Genomic DNA, 20,263 nt, shown 5'->3' with positions numbered 1-20,263 from the left:
ATATTGATCTGATGCAGCTTTTGGAAATTGGGTTATTGCAATTTACATGAGCGATGTTGTGAGATTATATGTGACAGAACCGCAGTGCACACACAGGCTCTAGGGTACTAAATCACATTTGCAGGAGGACATATGAACCCTTAGAAACTGACCCTCTGGGTAATGATGCAAGAAACGACTGCTATCTAACTGTGGCGTATACATTCTAAAACTGTGGCTGTTTAGAGTTATAAATGACCGGGGAATTTTCAAGGTTACCTGTGCCTGCTTTTTACAAGCAGACAACATTTAATACATGCAGCATAAATAAAACAAAAGGGTTTAGATTTAAAATAAAAATTCCCAAATGGAGACTGGGCATTTGACCTTGCTCTGAGATTCTCTTTCCTGTCCGCTGCTAGAATTCAACACCAGAGAGAAAGAGACAACCAGCCCGTTTCAAATAAAGACAACAAAAACATATGAAGCACAAAAGAGCGTCACCTTCTCAAACAGCAGATCGCTGAGGGACTGCGCAAATTCGCCGTCCTCCATCAGCAGGAAGTGGCGCAGCGCCTCAAAGTGTCTTTCCACACCGAGCTCCACAAAAAAGTAGTCCACCACAGCCTTGTTCACTAAAGATACACTGGGAATGGAAGGTGAGGAAAGGAATGGCTAAGTTAAGGAGAGAAAAGTTTGTGAAGTAAAGAAGGTGCTGACTTGCAAATTTCATACAGGTTGTAGATAGGACAGGCATCAACCCTACCGAAGCTCGGAGAATATACCAGCATATCATTTTTCACCCCGTGGATGGCTTTCTATGTGGCATTACTTTAAATCGTCTCTCAGCAATTCACATTTATAAAACAGTCTGATTGTGAGAAGGTTCTCTTTCACTGAGAAGTTAGCAAGGAAGAGTCGAAAATAGATTTCTGTCAAACTCCACTGCATTGTCTATGCATGGAATAAAAATGTGTTAATAAAAATTACGAGCTAACACTAAATATTCGGCACCCTTTCTGTGTGCAGTGAGGGATGAGAAAGCCATTTCTTTTACACACAAAGGCTTGACTGCATGGGGTGCAGGAACACTGCAGGTGAAGACTGACAAGCTTGTCTGGAGTTCTGATGGAATCTTAAAATGGATGAAAGGCAATAAGAATTTAAATTATTCCTGCAGCTCCGAATATATACTCGACTACAGCTTAAGTGGTCTGAATAGAATCTATGAAAACTCACACTTGCATTTCTCTAAACATTGTATTTGGCTTTAAACACAGACACTCGGTACTCACTTGTTAAGGATGTTATTACCATTTTCTAACACAAACTCTTTTTTTCAGACACTCACTGTGTGATGAGCGGTGCAGTCACAGAGTGTTTTATAAGGACTGGCAGGGAAACCATCTCGCTGAGTTGGACAGCTGTGGTGTCTGTGGCTCTGTGGAGTGTGGGGTCCACAGGAAGGCCCCAGGGGCCCCGAGTTACCTGCTTCAGCAGCTGACACGTAGGGGAAGAAGCTGTGAGAGAGAGATGACAGGCATGCCGCTGAGGAAATATCACTCTGACGACTGCAAACAACAGTGCCGTGCCTCAAAGTGTAAAAAAAAAAAAAAAAAAAAAACCAAGTCATTTAAGTAGGTGAAAATGGACTCAAGCAAAATGTATTTTTCAAACATTTAACTCTCTCGAGGCAGGCGTTGCCGATTTGCAACAGTTAAAAACTAACAACCTGATTACCCCACATACATATTTTATGAGTTTTTTTACTCAGAAGTACCACTGCAGGACTTGGTTGTGCATTAGCAACAAAACGTTTAATTTGAGCCTGAGAGGGTTAAGCTGATATGAACCAAATGATTAATCAACTTATTGAGAACCAAAGCCTATAAATGAATATTGCTTATACTTGTTTGTTACAGCCACTGAGCTACTACCTTAACACTTTACCTATTGAAAGCCTCCTAGCAGTAACCTTTAAATCTGTTTTCTGAACTGAGCCGTTTCTCTCATATTTCAGGCCTGCTTATGGACCAAAATGAGTGGGTTTGTGTCAGAAGTTAGGGAAGAAGTCTTTGCAGCTACCCTCGGAAAAATCCGGAAACCATTCTAGTCCACCACATTTTTATTGATATATACCGAGGTGTCAAAACCCATCATTAAGGATCCTGGGGAGGACATCAAATCTTCTTTATAGGGGTAAAGAGTTCAAGGTGCTCTGTAATGTTCATTTCCAGCTCCATATTAATAATATTGGAGTTGGTATCTTATACTGTGCCTCTGTCATCTTCTGGGAGAAACCTTAAGACTGCTCTTTCAAAGAGCCTATTTTCTTCTGCCCGTTTGGCCATTACAAAGTTGGAAAAGCAGGTGGGTGGGGCTTCCACGGTCACAACCACCAGCTCCATCCCTCTGTGACATCACAAAGGTCCAGGAGTAGAAAAATGTGTCAGTAACTGAGTGTTAAAAGTTGTCTGAAGTTTAGCTTTTAGGCTTACTGGGATTATTTGCACATATGCTGACCTTATTATTTGAAACTTTTGGGAGTAACCATTTATTTGTACATATAGGATTAAAATGAAGGAAAAATAAATTGGGTCTAATTAAAAATTATTCAGAATACATACAATTATCATCACTTTGATTTTCTTGAATAGCTATAGCATTTACTGTAAGTTGATCCTGTCATTTTGGGGTTTTTTTACGTAGCCTCATATTTTTCATAAAACTTCCTAAATGATTGCTCCTGACTTTGCTCAGTGGTGTGGAACACGTATTTGTCTGAGTAGATTTCCATGACTGATTTCACAGTAACTCTAGAAACAGGGATGAATAATGGCAGCATGACTGAATGTTGAACACAGAGTGAACAAGACAGGATATTACTCCACCGAGCCACGAGGCATCCCACCCGAGCATAAAGCAGACCTTTATGAAATATTACTGCTTTTTATGCAAACCTTTGCTTGCTGATGGAGCAAATATTCAACAGCCTCTGGATTTGCAACAGTCCTGAACATGTAAAAATAATTGTTTTAATTTACATCAAGTATGTACCACAAGCCTAAGCTGTTACACATTTTCACTTCTTTGCAATTTGAAATGATGTTTTAAAAAGATGTGCCCAAGGCCTACTTGGCGTAGGCTGCAGCTATTTTAATTTCTACAAGAACAGATTAGCCTTAAAGTGCTCCATGTGCTGAGTTTCATCTCATTTTCAGCAAAAAGAAAAACATAGCAGTTTTAAAGGAATTATTTGTGGTTCATTAATGGCACAAATTAATATAAATAGTATTGAAAATGGAGAGTAAAAAAAGCCCTCTTATATAATGAAAAGACAAGAGTACATTCATTATTATAAATTGTTGATATTTACAGCACTTCTGTGAGTGCCGTTCATGTAAAATATTGGAATTAAACTTTTCAGCTACTTGCTAAGTATAGACAGATAGGCAGACAGATTAGATACACAGACAGATAAGCTTATTATTTGAATGCACTGAAATTGCATTTAAACTGAAAGGGTTTTATAGAACAAAATCCTACAAGCCATAAATTGAAAATATTCTTTTGGGCACAAAAACATCAATGAGCCATTTAAATAGGAACAAACTGTTTCCATTTTGCTGCTGTGCTGGATTTTGAATGCCAAGTACAAACTGATCAATTACACCATATGCACCTACATTATGTTACCTCTTATCCACAACACACAAAGGAGATGCCACGAGATGTGGCCAGAAATACTGTTCCACCCCACCCCTATACAAGTCGCACTTCACTTTGCCCTCAAAAACAAGTCCCGAAGGAGCCGTTCATTACGAGGCCTTGATATTTTCAACTAACCCATTAGGTTGTAGCAGTCCTCATACTGTTCCACCTGGTATTGGGCAGCCAAAGCCAAGAGGTATTCCTGCTCGGACTTTTCTCCAGGGGACAACCCTAAGCAGGTTGTCCAGGACCCCATGCCCTCAGCCAGCTGCTCACTGGGGCATTCTGACACAAAACCTAAGGAGAAGTGTAGACTAATTACTTTTTACAAAGAAAGAACATAATTTGCAGTGACATCTCAATTTACACTACATGAAAAAACACTTTACACTTCCAGCTTTTCACACCTTTATGCAAAGAGTCAGGTGACACAAATTTTGCTGTTACAATAAAACAGCTTCACATGAAAATGCTAATGTGAAAACAGGGTTAACAGGGGTAATACACTTCAGATATACTACTTAATACCCCACTACAAGCCCCGAGACAACAATGTGGATACAAGGAATAATAATTTTGCAAATGAACACTAAAGAGCTTGGGTTCAATTTTATATCTTCAGAGTTCGTAACATCTTAAAAATTACTGAGTGTAACATGTGGTTAATTACGTGAATGTCACAACAGAATGTGTATGTGTATAACACAGGCTTTGTTTCCTACCTTTGTTGTATTCATTGCCCTTTACTTTCTGCTGATTTCCAGTTTCTTTGTCCTTCACCACACATCCAACACCAAGTGAAGAATCTGATGAGTGTCCATAAGTACTGCCTGGCAATGGGGCAGGTTGTGGCTCAGTCCCCAACACCACACAGCCTATCCCCAGTGTCGAATCAGACGAGTGTCCATAGCTGCTGCCTGGCAGCGGTGATGGAAGCAGTTCACTTTGAGAGACAACACATCCAACACCTAAATTTGAGTCTGAAGAATGGCCGTGGGCACTGCCGGGCAGAGGAGACCGCTTGGGCTCATCTCCTGAAACTACACACCCAACACCTAACGCTGAGTCTGATGAGTGTCCGTAAGAGCTTCCAGGCAAAGGCGACAAGGATGGTTCTGCTCCAGATACCAGACAACCTGGCTGAAGGGTGCTGTCTGAAGCGTGCCCATGCTTACTCCAACGAGGTTTTGCTTCGGGAATGTTGGACACAAACTCACCAACCTTTATATTTGCGTCAGAGGAATGACCGTGGATGCTGGGAGCAGGGAGTGGTACAACAATCTCTGATACATTTTCTCCAACTTTAATATGAGCATCTGAACTGTGCCCGTGAACACTGGGCAAAAGTAGAGGGGCAACTACATCTGGAATGAGTTCCCCAACTTTTATGTGGGCATCTGAGACGTGGCCGTGGACATTTGGAGTAGGAAGAGGAGCGACAAACTCTGAAACGTTTTCCCCAATTTTGACGTGAGCATTGGAAGCATGACCATGGATGTTAGGAGAAGGTATAGGAGCATCGACTTCTGAAACATGACCTCCAATTCTGATGTGTGAATCTGATGCATGGCCGTGGATGTTCTGCGAGGGAAGTGCAGCAGTTACCTCTGATACATACTGTCCAATCTTTATGTGAGCATCAGAGGAATGTTCATGGATGGTGGGTGAAGTTTGACTGACATCTGAATGAGGACTGGAGAGAGGCCTGTGAAAGTCTGGCAAATGAATATTTTTTCCATCTTTATTGTGTGTGTCTGAGCTTTGCTCTTTAGTGCCTGTCCCCTGTGGCTCCACCCCACCATCATCAGAAAGACTTGTCAGGACTTTGTGATCACCTTGGTCACCTCGCACTGTTGTAGTGGAAAGAGCCTTGTTAACCACGTCATCTTTGGATTGTCTGTCTTCTGGTTTACTTTTGAGAATCCCTGTTTCTGCATCCTGTTGGAGTATAGGTGTAGATTCCTTGTGTTCGTTGCCTGTATTTGAGCCACTCTCATCCACCTGCTGTGCTGAGGCTTGTGAAGGTTGCGCGCACACACTGCTCTTTTCAGACTCCTCTGGGGTGTGCAGGCCTAGAGAGCTGGACTGAGAGGCTCCGGCTAGTGGGCTAGCTTTGGTTACAGTTTCCTGGACTTGAGGAATTTTCTCTTCAGAGGAGATGTGAAAGAGGTGGTTTTGGATCATGTCAGGCAGGACTACAGGTCCCCAGCGGGGCCTGGGCTGAACTGACGCTTGGCCAGTGATAACCTCAAGTGGACTAAAGGGGGCACTGAAGTCATAGTCTACTAGTGGAGCTGTAGGACAGGCTTTGGGTAGGTCAGAGCCAATCTCCTGTAGAGCCATATCTACCTGCTGACTCTCAGACTTGGGAAGAAATTCACCGATGTCAATTTCCTCAGAGATGAGGGCAGGGTCCGCTGTAACCTGTGCAATCTTTGGCGAAGGCAGATCGTGTGGTGGTGATACAGCTTCAGATTCTTGAGCCTTTGTTGTCTGCTGCTCTGACAGCTCCTGGGTGGGAAATTCCTGTCAAGATATGTTAACAATTCAATATTATGTTTCTGGAACACACATCAAGTGACCATGAAGTGAAAAAAGACTGGATGTTCAAAAACTAGCTTGTTGTTTGTTGTGGAGGAATCTGTTGTGCTGAGTGAACAGGTGACATTACTTCCAAATGAGGTCTCTCCTGACCCAGGGGATATTTTTCCAGTATGGCCTGGAAACAAATCACAAAAGGTTCGGTTACAAAGTTTTGGTTATATGTCTTTGTTTTCTATTCATTTGTAACAAACCTGAGTTTTTTGCCTGTGATCCCTGAAAAAGTGAGCACGAGCTTCATCGAGTCTCATTCGTTGCACTCTCCACATGGCTCGTCTCTCTCTGCGAGCTGCTTCCTCCGATAGACGGCTGTACTGAGCGATCAGCTCCTTCCTAGAATTAAATAAATGGAAAAAAAAGTAGCTGAAGGTCTTATCCTCAGTCGCTTACTGAAGTCTGCAGTAAATGCTTGTATAAATGGCCCTGCCATTCCCAAACTGACCATTAAGTGATTTTTTAAAATATTTGTGCTTAAGTTTTTATTCATATTTGTGCATGACTGTGATGTATTAATGTCATATTAAAGTAGTGTGTCTTATTTGACTGGCAAATAATTTGTACTGAAATTTGAAAGAAAATTATCCAGAAATATCCAAAATGTTCCCCCCACCTGAGCTTGTGGTTTAGAGCAGCGGTCCCCAACCCCCGGGCCTCAGACCGGTACCGGTCCGTGAGTCGTTTGGTACCGGGCCACGAAAGTTGAGGCTCAGGTGTGAAATGTATGGTTTTCAGGGGTTTTATCGGTTTTCAGCGTTATTTTGTTATCGTTTTTATCGTTAACTCGGTTTTCCTGATTCTTTTCACGTGTGTTATGAATAAATCTTTTTTTTTGGTACCGGTACTAGTTTTATTTTGTTGTATTTATCTTAAAGGCCGGTCCATGAAAATATTGTTGGGCATAAACCGGTTGGAGAGGTTGGAGACCGCTGGTTTAGAGGGACTCAGAGTACTGGTAACCTGTGTGCTTATAATACTTGTTGGCTTTAATTAGAACTAATTTCCTCAACAAACTACAGGCAATTAATCAGTAAGACCTGCAAAAACATGAAACCTGTGCTTTCCTTGACAAAAGCCTTATTTATCCACATATGAAAAGAATTTAGTTTTTTGCCTAGCACAGCAAGAACTGCAGCTGTTTCTCAGATTTACAGTGTACATATTATTTATTACTACAATTTGCTCGACTGTCTTGTATCTTTGTTTTTATTCTTCTTTAACATAAACTAATTTTATTTTATTTGTTTTCTAATCACTGTTGTATATTTAACAGTTATTAAATCATACAATATAAACCTATCACTATGCACCTGTGGCACCTTTAACTGTGTTGTTTATTTATTGTAGACTGCACTACTTTTTTATTCTTTATCCTGCAGCTGAAACACAATAATTTCCCTTGTGGGATCAAGAAAGTATCCATTTATCTATCTATCTATAGACAGATAGAAGGTATTTATATTTTTGAATAATGCAAAGGTTGCACCAAGGGAGGAGAAGTAAGGATGTGAACTGTTTGGAGGAAAAGCTTTAGATGACAGGCGGGGTTTTTTAAGCTTTGGTACCCTCTGATCTCGGCCATGTCATTGTAGTAAATAAAAGCTTAGTGTTCACATTATTTGCTCATGGTGCTGAATCAGTTATGGAAATTTGGCACATTAAAACACGGGACACAGAACTGATGTCCCATCATGTTTGCATGGAGTAGGTTAATATAGTTTTTTCAAATAAAATCTTAACAGCTGTAAAGGCAGTCAGACCTAGCTCTCTGCTCCAGCTGCTCCTCCAAAGCTTGAAGTCTCTTTTCTCTGTCCCTCAGCTCTCTGGCAAAGCTGAAGTCATCCTCCTCCTGCTTCTTCTTGGCTGCACTTCTCCACTGGCACCACACGCACATACATCATTACTGTTTATCACATGGTCTTTTCTTACTATCTCAGGATCACATGCAATACCTGACAATACACAGTTTAATCTAGGCACTCCTATTCACACACTTTTTTTTACCCTCTCTCTCTCTTTCATGTCTTACTACCTCTTGCTCCTGCTCCAGGTGCTGTTTCAGTTCCTCAAAACGCTCCCTCTTCTTGGCCTCCTCAGCCAGACGTTGTGACACCTGGCGCCCTACAGGAGGCGGGGGAGATAACAGTGAGCTGTTTACCCCTCCACACACACAGAAAAGTACATAACATTCTTGTCTGCCTCTCGCACACACTTAAACAAGACAACATCACCATCTGCCCCATATAAACAAACTCAAATATGCCCGTGCCAAGACACGCAAAGAGCATCAGGCTGAACACTCCCCACCCCCCCACCCCCCCACCCAGCCACCACTGCCCCCCAACAGTGCCACACATCCTCTGAAGTAATAAATGATGTGAAGAGTTAGAGCTAAACTGTGCAAGGGATGATTAGATTTCACAACCCATGGTACTGGAAAGTATTCAAAGCCGTCCTCACTGCAATTGCCCCATGCATCTCCTCTGCTCTCCCGAGGGGTGGGAATGGAGCTGAGGAAGCTCTCGCATTTAGCAATCAACAAGCGAATCAGGCTTATACTTAGAGTTGAGCCATTTGTTAAAGGTATACCCAGCAGGATGTGGGTTATGCATGTATGTCACGCAGTATATAAAATTCTACTTACAGTGTATGTGTGTGTGTGTGTGTGTGTGTGTGTGTGTATAAATGTTACACTGACCGCGGATGCTGTCCAGGGTTTTGGCTGCTGACTCTCTGACCTGATTGATCAGCTCCTGGCGTGCCTGCTCTGCCCTCAGGGCCTAACAATAGACGGAAAAAAAATATCATCATTAACAAAGATCTATGTCCCTGCCCTGTCTCTCACCTCTCCTCCCCCTCCTCAGCCAGAGGCTCACACAAGATCCGCCATACAAGCCAGGTTGTTACACTAAATCAAGTACAAGCTCGAGACTTCATCCACATCATTTTAATGACTTGCTGCTGAAATCCTCTGTACTTGAAGAGCAGTGCCACTTTGATGGATTGTGTAATGTAAAAAAAAGAAGAAGAAGAAAGCAAAAAAAAAGTTCTCCTTTCTCTTTGACTTACAGGACAAGACCTGTAATCAAACACTGTATATAAAAGATGGACACACCCTCTGGATCTAGTGGAAGCGTCCTGGTTTCTGTTTTTCAGTCTGATTAGTACTAACCAATCCTGGCTTTCTTGGCATTTTATTTTAAGATTTAAATCTTAAAAAAATAAAAATAGACAGAAAAAAGATCTGATTCCCTGATTACTACTAACCAATCCTGGCTTTCTTGGCATGCAGGCTAACAGTCAGCAAAAACTTTGGACTGTATTTGCTAAACTGCAATCCTGAAACCATCAACTGCTATTTGACAGTAATCACAGTTTCCATAAGTTTAGTAAAACTAAATTAAAAATTTTTTTTAGTTTATTAGTGTAATCTGCCTAAGGATGATGTATTAAGACTGAGTCAACTGCCTTCCCAAAGTGTTGTGTTTGTATTGAAATATCTATTAAATTCACTCCAGCTGGTAGTGTAAGACTGCACACCTTTGGACCAAGAGTCGCAAGTTCAACTCCCGCCTGGCAGTGGTATCCAGTAAGGGTCCTGGCTAGTCCCCCCATGCTAAAACCAAGCCCTGAAATGGCACAGCCACGTCTGCAGCCTGTCTGCTTGGAACATTTCACTACATGTTGTACTCTGTATGATAGCGTATGTGACAAATAAAGGTTCTTTGTTGTTGTTGTTGTCCAGAAATGGAAACCAAACTGAATTGAAACAAAAGTTAAATAAAGACCGAAATGAATTAATGAAACAAAAATACAAAACTAAACTTGGTTCACAGATCAATGCGAAAGAACCCTAAACCTGCATATACTGTTCATTTGGGAATAGAAAGCCCCATGTAGTCCAGTGTAACTATTGAGTAAATGTGCAGTATCCTCAGTTTTTAGTCAGATACAACCCCCTGTTGTTGTATCTCGTTTCAAAAACCTAACGTGACAACTGCCAAAATGCCAAACTTATGCTTTAAATGCTAGTCCACAAACCAATGGATGGCATCTTGGTGGCTATGTCCATATAAATATGGACTACATATAGTCTATGGTAATGATTTGTCTTGTTAAAGTTCCTTTTTCATTGCCTCGACTCTAGGCTATATAGCTCAAAAGCTCTCATAAATGTAACTGATGATTTTGAGCAATGAGAAAATCTCAGACAGAAAAAAATAAGAAAAATACATCACAGACATCTAAGATGCACAAGAATATCCATGTGTGTCATTACTTGTTCCTCCCTGCTGATAGCACTGTGCTTTGCAATTCTCTCCATGCGTCCACGATACACTGCACAGTCTCTCTCAATCTCCTCCACCTCCTGGAGAGAGAAGGTGACAGCGATGCGGGGTACTGGCAGCTCCGACCAGCAGATGTAGTGCTGTGGACACACAGTTGACAGAATCTTAGTATCATAAAAATAGGAAAAAAAAATTTCACGGATCAATTGGGATGACTCATTTGGTGGATTTTGACATATTTTATAACCCCAGAGTTTCTTTCATATTAAAATATGTGTTACCAGCGGTCTGAAAATGTAACTCATTTTTACAGCTACCAGCACAACACAAACTAGCAATGAATTTAGGATGATGTAGAAGACCGGTATGGGAATGAATTTGAAATAGAAGCTATGCAATGACCTGGTTATGGTGGTGCTGCTTTTAATTTTTAAAAAAAAATCAAAGTGTTCATTATTCCATCATACAAATCTGTTATACTGTGTTTAACGAAGAAAGCATAATGCAGACACTGTAACTGGTCTTGTTCCCGTTTATGATCTTATAACTGCATGGGATTAAATCAGAGTCAAACCTTCAGAAACTGTATTAATTACTGCCAAAACTAAAAACTAAAATGGATATCAAAAGATCCCCTGGCCCCAGACTTCAGAAATGAATAATTACATTGCCTGTGACATAAGACACTTCACAAAATATGGAGAGTTGTTTTTTTTTTGTTTTTTTTTATCTAAATCACACCATGCCTCTTTTGTGTGTTTGATTGTTTAATGTAATTATGTTTTAACATGAACCAGTTTTTGTACTTTTGTTCAAATATGTATGGTTTCCTTTGTGCGCTTCTTTTGCATATCGGTTTTAGGCTGTACATTGCATTATGTATTTCATTCAGAAGATAATGGTAACAAAGTATTTATTTAATTAAAGACATGGATTCATGTGCCATATCAGCTAGTAAGCACATTAATGCCCATCACTTCACTCTTGTGTTTTTAATCCATAAATTCTTCCTAGGTATTGATAACTAACCTGCAGGCTAGAAAGACTCAAGCATCAGGGGAAAGAACAGAGAGAGGAAAAGTTACAGAATGCCAATTAGAAACAAAGGTCCTACAGCTTAGGTCATGGAGGTCAGACTGTAAAAAACATCATGCTGGGGAATCAGCAGGCAGGGAAGTTATGCAAAATACATTTTCATGAAAACTTCACCACTTTACTGATTTTTCCCCTGGTTTGCTAAATAAGTGATTCATTTACTTACAATTTAAGTTATTTTTGGTCAAATGTGAAAACTTTCTACATTCTCTTGTTATGATACTAAAGTGAATGAATTTGAAGCTTCAACTCCTGGTTGACAAGAGGCGGACCAATTTACTAGCAGGCTAATCTTTTTCAATTTATCAGGATGTGTATTTATGATGGTTAATAAATGTAAGGAAGAGAAAGAACAACCACCCTTCAACCATGTTGACGGTGCATAGTTTGTCCACCAAAGAACACTCTGTCAGTGAACATACAACTAATGAAAACCATTGGAGAATATTTTTGACAACCAGCTGAGTGATATAAAAAGTAATATTTCATGATACCTAGGACAGCAATAGCAATATTATTATTTCCAAAGCAAGAGTCAAACTTGAGTATGGAAGATGAAAAATCTGCCTGACAATAACAGGAAATGTATCACAATTCTGATGACAGCATATTAATAAAGTTTCAAAGAGACCACGTTCCCATCTGTTGCAGTAATGATTGTTTTTTCCACTATTTTTGGCCAGTATGGAGTTTCAAGTGAATAGATTTTGTACTGTGGCATTTATATACAAGCACATACAGCCAATTCAATTGATATCAACAGCAATATTCCAATTCCTTCTCTCACCCCAACCGGTCGCAGCAGATGGCCGCCCCTCCCTGAGCCTGGTTCTGCCGGAGGTTTCTTCCTGTTAAAAGGGAGTTTTTCCTTCCCACTGTCGCCAAAGTGCTTGCTCATAGGGGGTCATATGATTGTTGGGCTTTTCTCTGTATCTATGAAGCGCCTTGAGGCGACATTTGTTGTGATTTGGCGCTATATAAATAAAATTGAATTGAATTGAATTCAATAACAGAGGAAAAATGGCTAGGTACTTTTAACCATTTCTTAACATGTTTTCTGTATTTACAAGACTCAAAAATTCTATACTGGGTAAATTAAGAAGGCTATCTACGTTATATGTATGTATATCTACATAAATGTGGATCTGTGAATGTGCAAAACAAACCTGTGGGCAGCAGATTTTGAGGAGGTTGATAGTCTTTCCACACACATACACATCATTGGCAATGTGTCTCAAGAAGACTGGCACACAATCCTCCACATCCTTTGAGATCAGAGTGTAGCCTTGGACCCAGAAGTGTTTGTCTGCAGGAATACAAAGATGTCTATTACGTGTTGTCCTACAATTTAGAGTAAGTAGTTTTCTTGGTCCATTATGCCTCTTATAACAGCACATCGTACTCAGCACTGAAACATCTTAAAAGCAGTGGTGGTGGAGTAATACCCAGCCCATGCTGGGGCTGAAACTTTTCCTTATTAGTATGACTTACGGGGCATGGCAAAACTCTGGCTGCTTGAATTAACTCTTGGAAATTGTTAGCTCTTAGTTCAGTGATCCTCAGCAAAAAGTATAAGAGAACATGAATGCACGGGGCTTCCAGAGCTCTTTACAGAAAGCCCGCGGCTTGCCAAGAAAGCTTAGCTGCTGATTGCTTCCTTGGCCGATGGAGTTCGAGGAGAACAATGACATTTGTGTGTCCTCCAAAAAAGCAAGAGTGCGAAGTGCAGAGGTTCGCTGCAGGAGTTGATGAGGTGTAGCCGATGAGCAAATGGACCTGTTAGCCAGACAAAGCTGAGGTGGTGGTCTGACCTTGAATGGGGTGTTGCATGACGTACAATATTTGGACAGTCTTGATTCATGTAGCAGTATATATTTGGAGTAACTGTCAAAATGGAAATAAAAAGAAATGTATAAAAACAGGGGGAAAAAAAACGAATAAACTAAAATGGGATGCTTTCACGTACAATTCTGTCTGACTAACAATTTAAAAACCAGAGAACCAAAAAGCAGCAAAATCCAAAAGTTGATACCATCAAACAGCAAACATTTTTTTCTTACCTGAATAATTAAATTATCAGCCAATTAAAAAAAATATTTAGTGGTTAATCATGTGTTCAACTGACTAATCAATCACTCAGTGACTGGACTGGCACACAAATCTTTATACACGTCACTACCAAGCACTTATCTGCACATCTCATACACACACTCACGCACACCTTCATGCACCAACTTACTTTTTGCACAATACTCACTCTTTTGCACATCTATTGCACTTTTGCGTCCTCACTGTCTTGTGTCTGTATCGTTGCGCTCTGTCTGGTGTTGCACTGTCTTTGTTATGTTTTTTTGCTATTTTTGCACATTGCACTTTATGTAGTCCTGCGTTGATTGTCTGTAGCACCATGGTTTGGAGGAACGTTGTCTCGTTTCACTGTTTACTGTACCACTGCACATGGTTGGCATGGTTGCCACTTGACTTGACTAATATTCAATTATTCTCAAATAATTCGGTGAGATTTGAACCCTGGCCTTTTTCTTTTTTTTTTAAACTGTTTTTTTTTCTGATCCTTTAAGGACTACACCCAGGACTGTGAACAATAAAAAATAATATATAGCTGTTCATCTTCTGATAATAGCAACAACAATCAAATGACAGATATGCTACAACAACATTTGTATATAGTAAACAGCTATTGTAACATTTTTTGTTTTCCAAGTTTTGATATTAATGAAATTAAAGCCATTACACAATACAGATAAGATGTCCACAGATGAAAAATTAGACATGACAATGAAAAGCAGTGTGAGCAAAGCAACATACAGAGAGACACAAAGTCCCTCAGATCCTGCAGAGTACAAACGCGTCTAATTTAGCCTCAAAGTCTCTTTGGTCTCTTCTGGTCTCCTCAAGGGATCAAGTCATTAATAAAGTCATTAATTTTTCTGGAAGCAAAAAATAAATTCAGCAGGTGCATGCGTGTCCATGGCAATTAAACCAGAACCAGAATAGTTGTACCAGCTAAAAAGAATAAAAGGACCACTACTTATTTGTATGGCTTACTGAGTGAAGATAACTCTGGTTCTTCCAGCTGGGGTATCTGATTCAGTTTCCCACTGATTATCATGCAATAACATCATGACAGCTTTTATAGACACAAGGACAAATCCTACTAGGCAACAAACGCTGTAATAAAATCTATTTTTTTCTGCTCAACTATGTATCTGGCAGGTTTTTCATTTTCAGAGCCTGGAGACTGAAGCCAAGGTTTTGATACGGCGACATGTGTGTATATGTGTGTGTGCAAGTACTGTGTCTCCTCACCTCTGTAGCTAAGGTATTCCTCATTGACCTGGATCATGAACTCTCCATAAACATCACGAAACACGCCACTGTATACCCAGTCAGACACAAACCTAAGTGAGGCACAGAAAAACAAAACAAAATAGTGGTGTCACTCTTAGACAGATTTATCAACCATTTAGCTATATAGGGTATATTTAGCTGTTTTCATTCCTGTCTGCATGGGGCGCATAGAAACTGACCGTGTGTAAGGTTCACAGCTGCTCTTCAGCAACGAAAGAAGAACAGGGTAGTTCTCGTTGCTGCAGTTATTCTGTGCTTCATTGTACAGGTAGGACAGCAGTTTAACACCCTGAGGAGAGCCACACGGCACTAAGCTGACAACTCATCTGATAGGCTAAACACAACTGTGATAGAAGACATATTGCAGTTTGCAGATAAAAGAGCACTCACCACAGGGAAGGTGGCCTGGCCTGCACCCAAAGGCCCATCCACACAGCACAGTTCTGACAGGTATCTTAGATTAAAAGAAAGCAAAGCATTTTTGATTTGCTGATTTTTACATGAAGGTCCTCTTTGAAAGGATATGGCTGTACTGTCAACTAAGTGAGGTGGAGGTTCAAAATGACAAAGTTAACACCAGAAAATCAGCGTGTAAAAAGCATTTGACCTCACCTGAGTTGGCGACCCACTTTGCGGAAGAGAAAGCCAATGGTCAGCAGGCTAAGAGTGGGTGGCGTACTAAGAACGCAAGCCCTGTAGTAATGCAGATACTTCCTCAAGCCACCGGTAAAAGCCTAAGAGATGGAATATATGTTCACAGATTAAAATGCATGTGGACTTCTTTCTGTATTGGATTTTGTTGCCTACTATGGACTGCTTCATTTAGGGCACTTTGATTTTTCCTTTCCCTATTTTTATATATTATATAACATTTTTAGACGTATTTATTTATTTTGCTGCGTACGCAAATAATATGCTCATGTGTTTCTGTGTCAAAGTGCCCATTCAGGAAGATTATTTCCAATTTCTGAACACAACACTAGTAACAACAGTACAATGCAAGCAGAGAACTTAGAGGAAATAATTTGCAGCGTTAGTGGTATTAACGATGCTTATGCAAACATACCTGGAAGACTAAGCCCTTCTTGTCAGCACTCTGCAGAGAAAAGCGGCTGAGCCTCAAATAATAGGTGCCGTACTGGGCCAATTCTCCCAAGAGACGAGACACGCTCTCTGGAGAGGCTCCTGACACACACACACCGGGCCTGACGTCAAACTGAACACTCTAAGAAGGGAAACGCATATTGACAGATGGTGGACACAATAAATAACTGTACAGTCTAATAAAATCCAATAAAACAGCCCGGCAGCAAAGACTGTCTTTAGTGCATTCGATATTGAATTTTGCCAAGGCTGTAGGAGAGTCATGTCCATGGTGATTTTTGAAGGCACGGCTTCTGCTGGTATTATTTTAGACTGCATCACATAATCTGCTGTGTGTTATTTTTGTTATTTTTTTCTTTCACATTGATTTTTTTTATAGAGAGATATTTACAGTACTTCAAGACAGCACACATCTGGGGGCCTTGATCCACAGCCTTGATTGCACTTGCAGTAAAGAAAACACCTATGTAACTATAGAAACAAAATTTGACCTCAAGGCAACCCAATGAAGGAGGCAGGACTCACTTAGATAACAATATACACATACACATATATACAATATATTTTTTATATAGTTTCAAAAATCCAAAAGTGGGCGAGGGTGCCAATTTTATTAGAATACATTTAATTTCCTTGCACTGCCATATGCCCCTAATGCATTCTGCCGTCATTTATAGCCATCCTTGTTTCTCTCCTCTGCTCTGGCTTCACTGTGTGTAAAACCACTCACCATAAGCACAGAGCAGGGCAGTGAAGCAAAGTAAAGATTGCATTACTTGAGTTGAAGACAACTTGCCACATTGCTGCAACTGCACAAAAAGCTTCCCAGCAAATGTTAATCTCCGTAAAACAACAGGGGCGAATGACTGAGATTTGTCATTATAACAAAGAAGGAAGTGGGAAAAGCTATGTCTGCCCCGTACCCCCTGGGGCCCCACCAGCAGCAGTCAGCCAAGGGGAAACACTGATGTTAATCATAAAAATATGCCGGAGAGTCAAGATAAGGAATTGAGAAGTAAACAAGATAAGTAGGATGCACTTTATGTTGTAAAAATAATTTTAATCTCCCGACAAAAAATAAGAATTTAATGGGAAACAATAAACTACCAGCAGAGCTCCCCTGGGTTTTTGTGTTCAGAATTAGGAATATTTTATTTTATTTCATGATCATTTAATCAGGCAGCTGACTTAAGCATACACTTTACACTGTTACATTTTATGACTCAGTACAGCTTGTTTATATGCACAAATTTCCCATTATATCACATTCCAGCTTCTCCTTTTAATCTGTTTTTCTATTTGTAGGATGTCACAGCGCTTTTAGTTACTTTTATCACTTCTGCCTGACAGACTACTAAAAAACAAAAACAAAAAAACAAACAAATAAAGTGCATTTTAGAGACTAATAAAAGATAACGAACTGCACCTGGTTGAGAGGAAAAGTAGTAGAAGCCACTCCAATCAGGACGTTAAGGAGATCAGACACCAGTTGCTTCTGGGAGTCCAGGGGTAAGGGGAGGACAGGAGACGATGTGCTCATGCTCACCACCCTTATTTCACCCTCCCAAAGCCGATAGAGCTGATCAAAGGCCTCCCTGCCTCCCTCTGTTAGATAGAAAGACTCCCTTTTTCCAGGTGGGCTAGTGAGACAAACGAGGCATTCAGTTCAGTTTTCCAGAGGGAAGAAAAATACAAAACCAAAAAAAAAACTAAGCAAGTGGGCCTCTCCAATGCCTTGATGACTCTGTAGTTAATAGTGTATGTGTCATTATGTCATTTTCTAAACTAAAGGCTTTGGTTTAATTCAGGATACTCTTGAATTCAGTATCTACCAGCTAAAGTGGATTTCTGTTCATTTATATGTCACAGATTTTGTTGTCATTTAACATTTAGATGTTTATTTATGTTAGACCTCACAACCCAAACACAGACTGGTTTATTTTTTTCAAAGAGGCTTTTTTCCCCTTTTTTTTGTACATTTTCATTAGTTTGGCATCTTCGGTCTTACAAAAAAGTAAGCAAGCTTCTATGATTCAATCTATCATTATTTATATTTTTTCAGCTCTTTCTGGCATTTTATAGACCCATCAATGATTTCAAAAAAGGCAGAGCAATAAAACTATGAAAAGAATCGGTAGTTGCTCTCATATTATAGTGAGGAACTAGATTTACAACTGTTAGTGGGTTACAGCTGCTTTTTTTAAATACGAAAAGAGGTTTGGCATTCTTACAGCATAATCAAATTGACACATCACTTACCAGCCAACAGACTCCCAGCAGCGGCATCTTCCAGGCTCAAATGTGCGTAGAGCCTCCCAGATATCAAAGTCTGGAATGGGGCTAGGCTCTGACTGAGAGTCTGGGGTCAGGTTGGAGGCTGACTGGAAGCCCTCATCTTCACACTGATCTAAACAAGGAGGCACCTGCAGAGAACAACAAAGAGAGAGTGCATAAAGCAATGCAAAGATAAATTATTTAAATCAAACACTGTGCAAATATGAATATGCTAAGCTGCTGAAGTGGACATGTGATAAAACAGCCTAAGCTAAACTATTACTTAAGGATTAAGTATTACTTAAGGATATAATATGGTGTCTTACTCGTATCGCCAACCCTGTTACATCAATATTACTGGGGATTGGAGGCAGATCTAGTCTTATGTCCATGTCTGAGGTGCGAGTGTGCTGGAGTGCTCCAAACAGCGTCAGCCTGGTCTCCTTTTCAAATCTTTCTTCTGCTTCTAGTTTTGTTCTCAAAGCTAGCAGTCCTGTGCCAGGTGGAGCATCCATCAACCTCTGAGTTCCATACAGACTCTCCAAAGTCCCCCATTCCTCCCCACACACCAGACCCCATGCCCGGGCCTCCAGCCTCTGCAAGTCCTCACTTTGGTAGCTCCATGGTTGAGGCATCCGCAGCACGGGCCTCTCTCTTCTCATATAGTCCCTGCTGAACGAGGTAGGGGGAGGAGGTGCCGACCCAGCAAGGTTCACAAGAAGGTCAAGGACTGCATCCACTTCCTTCAAACCAGAGTATTCTCCCTCTGGCAGCCTCCCGAGCTGCTCTTCCAGCCTTTCTGCTTCCTCTCGACAGCCAGCCACGCGTAAATCAAAACATATCATCAAGACTTTATTTCTCGGTGATGTATTAGCTGTGGCACTCAGTCCTGGTGCAGGTCCTTTGGTGCCATCTTGAAACAGCTTAGACAGGAGGGCACCGTAGGCGCGTTTTTTAAGAGCCCTGTGGAAACTTTCTCTTGAGACTCCTCCCAGTGCTCTGCGCCTCCATGACACCCCAGAAAGGCTGCAGTCACACAGGCCACTCAGCAGTTCAGTGATGCTGCTGCTGGTACAGCTGGGCATCATGCAGTTGTTAAGGCTTGGGTTCATGGTAGCTCTCTTCCCTCAGCCTGTATGAGTAAAACAAACAAGTTTTAGGTGATTGCTTTTAGAACAACTGTAACTACAACTGACGTTTTCCTAACAACACATAGACATCAGACAATAACTCAATCCAACAAACACTGGTGTGATAGACATATTACTGTTGACTACTTCCTTTATAAACCACAGTATACATACGTACACACACACACTGTATATAACAGTGTGTTTTATATATACACACACACACACACACACATTGTACATAACAGTGTGTGTGTGTCCGTATGTATCCTATACATAGTGCGCTTACTCTGGCTGTTTTTATATGTATACTGTGTCAGCTAACTAGCATCACTGTTAGCCTTATTAGCTAACGTTTGAGATATCAAACGGCATGTTTTTGTTTCTTTAGCAAGCCCTGTGCTATTCCGAGCTAAAACTATCTTTCCTTCTTGTAGTTTTCTATCTTCTTGGTATAGTATTATATGTATTAATTCACCTGAAAATCTGGACCTTGCATCCACCTCCAGCGACTCCTCCGGTGCATGCTACCGTTTGTTGTGACCAATGTACCTCTGCATCGATTAGCCTTCCAGCTACGTTTAAGCGCAATAACAGTCGGACCAATTATATATTTATTTTGATTTTTTTTTTTTTTTTTACTTCAGCTACAAATTAATATGCAGTGTTGCTGCACTTGGGAGCTAAAAGCAAGCTAGGTACCTCATTCATCTT

General features: G+C 40.6%; 1 protein-coding gene across 1 annotated transcript in view; it reads right to left on the bottom strand.

Annotated features, from left to right (window-relative positions):
• The window catches only part of tubgcp6 (tubulin gamma complex component 6), a 25,400-nt gene extending 5,137 nt beyond the window's left edge, over positions 1–20,263 (bottom strand). The window contains exons 1-20 of the mRNA XM_085169007.1: positions 20,028–20,263; positions 18,746–19,551; positions 18,405–18,568; positions 17,572–17,785; positions 16,108–16,266; positions 15,654–15,775; positions 15,432–15,495; positions 15,221–15,330; positions 15,000–15,091; positions 12,839–12,978; positions 10,568–10,717; positions 8,987–9,068; positions 8,321–8,409; positions 8,049–8,164; positions 6,486–6,624; positions 6,362–6,409; positions 4,413–6,216; positions 3,826–3,987; positions 1,331–1,499; positions 484–625 (exon numbers count right to left, since the gene is read on the bottom strand). Of these exons, the coding sequence (XP_085025133.1) occupies positions 484–625; positions 1,331–1,499; positions 3,826–3,987; positions 4,413–6,216; positions 6,362–6,409; positions 6,486–6,624; positions 8,049–8,164; positions 8,321–8,409; positions 8,987–9,068; positions 10,568–10,717; positions 12,839–12,978; positions 15,000–15,091; positions 15,221–15,330; positions 15,432–15,495; positions 15,654–15,775; positions 16,108–16,266; positions 17,572–17,785; positions 18,405–18,568; positions 18,746–19,531 (4,752 nt within the window). The 5' untranslated portion in view covers positions 19,532–19,551; positions 20,028–20,263. The remainder of the gene's footprint in view (positions 1–483; positions 626–1,330; positions 1,500–3,825; positions 3,988–4,412; positions 6,217–6,361; positions 6,410–6,485; positions 6,625–8,048; positions 8,165–8,320; positions 8,410–8,986; positions 9,069–10,567; positions 10,718–12,838; positions 12,979–14,999; positions 15,092–15,220; positions 15,331–15,431; positions 15,496–15,653; positions 15,776–16,107; positions 16,267–17,571; positions 17,786–18,404; positions 18,569–18,745; positions 19,552–20,027) is intronic.

The sequence above is a fragment of the Neolamprologus multifasciatus genome, chromosome 7 (genome assembly GCF_963576455.1).
Source record: "Neolamprologus multifasciatus chromosome 7, fNeoMul1.2, whole genome shotgun sequence".
NCBI lineage: Eukaryota > Metazoa > Chordata > Actinopteri > Cichliformes > Cichlidae > Neolamprologus > Neolamprologus multifasciatus.
This window is presented reverse-complemented; position numbering and strand designations above follow the sequence as displayed.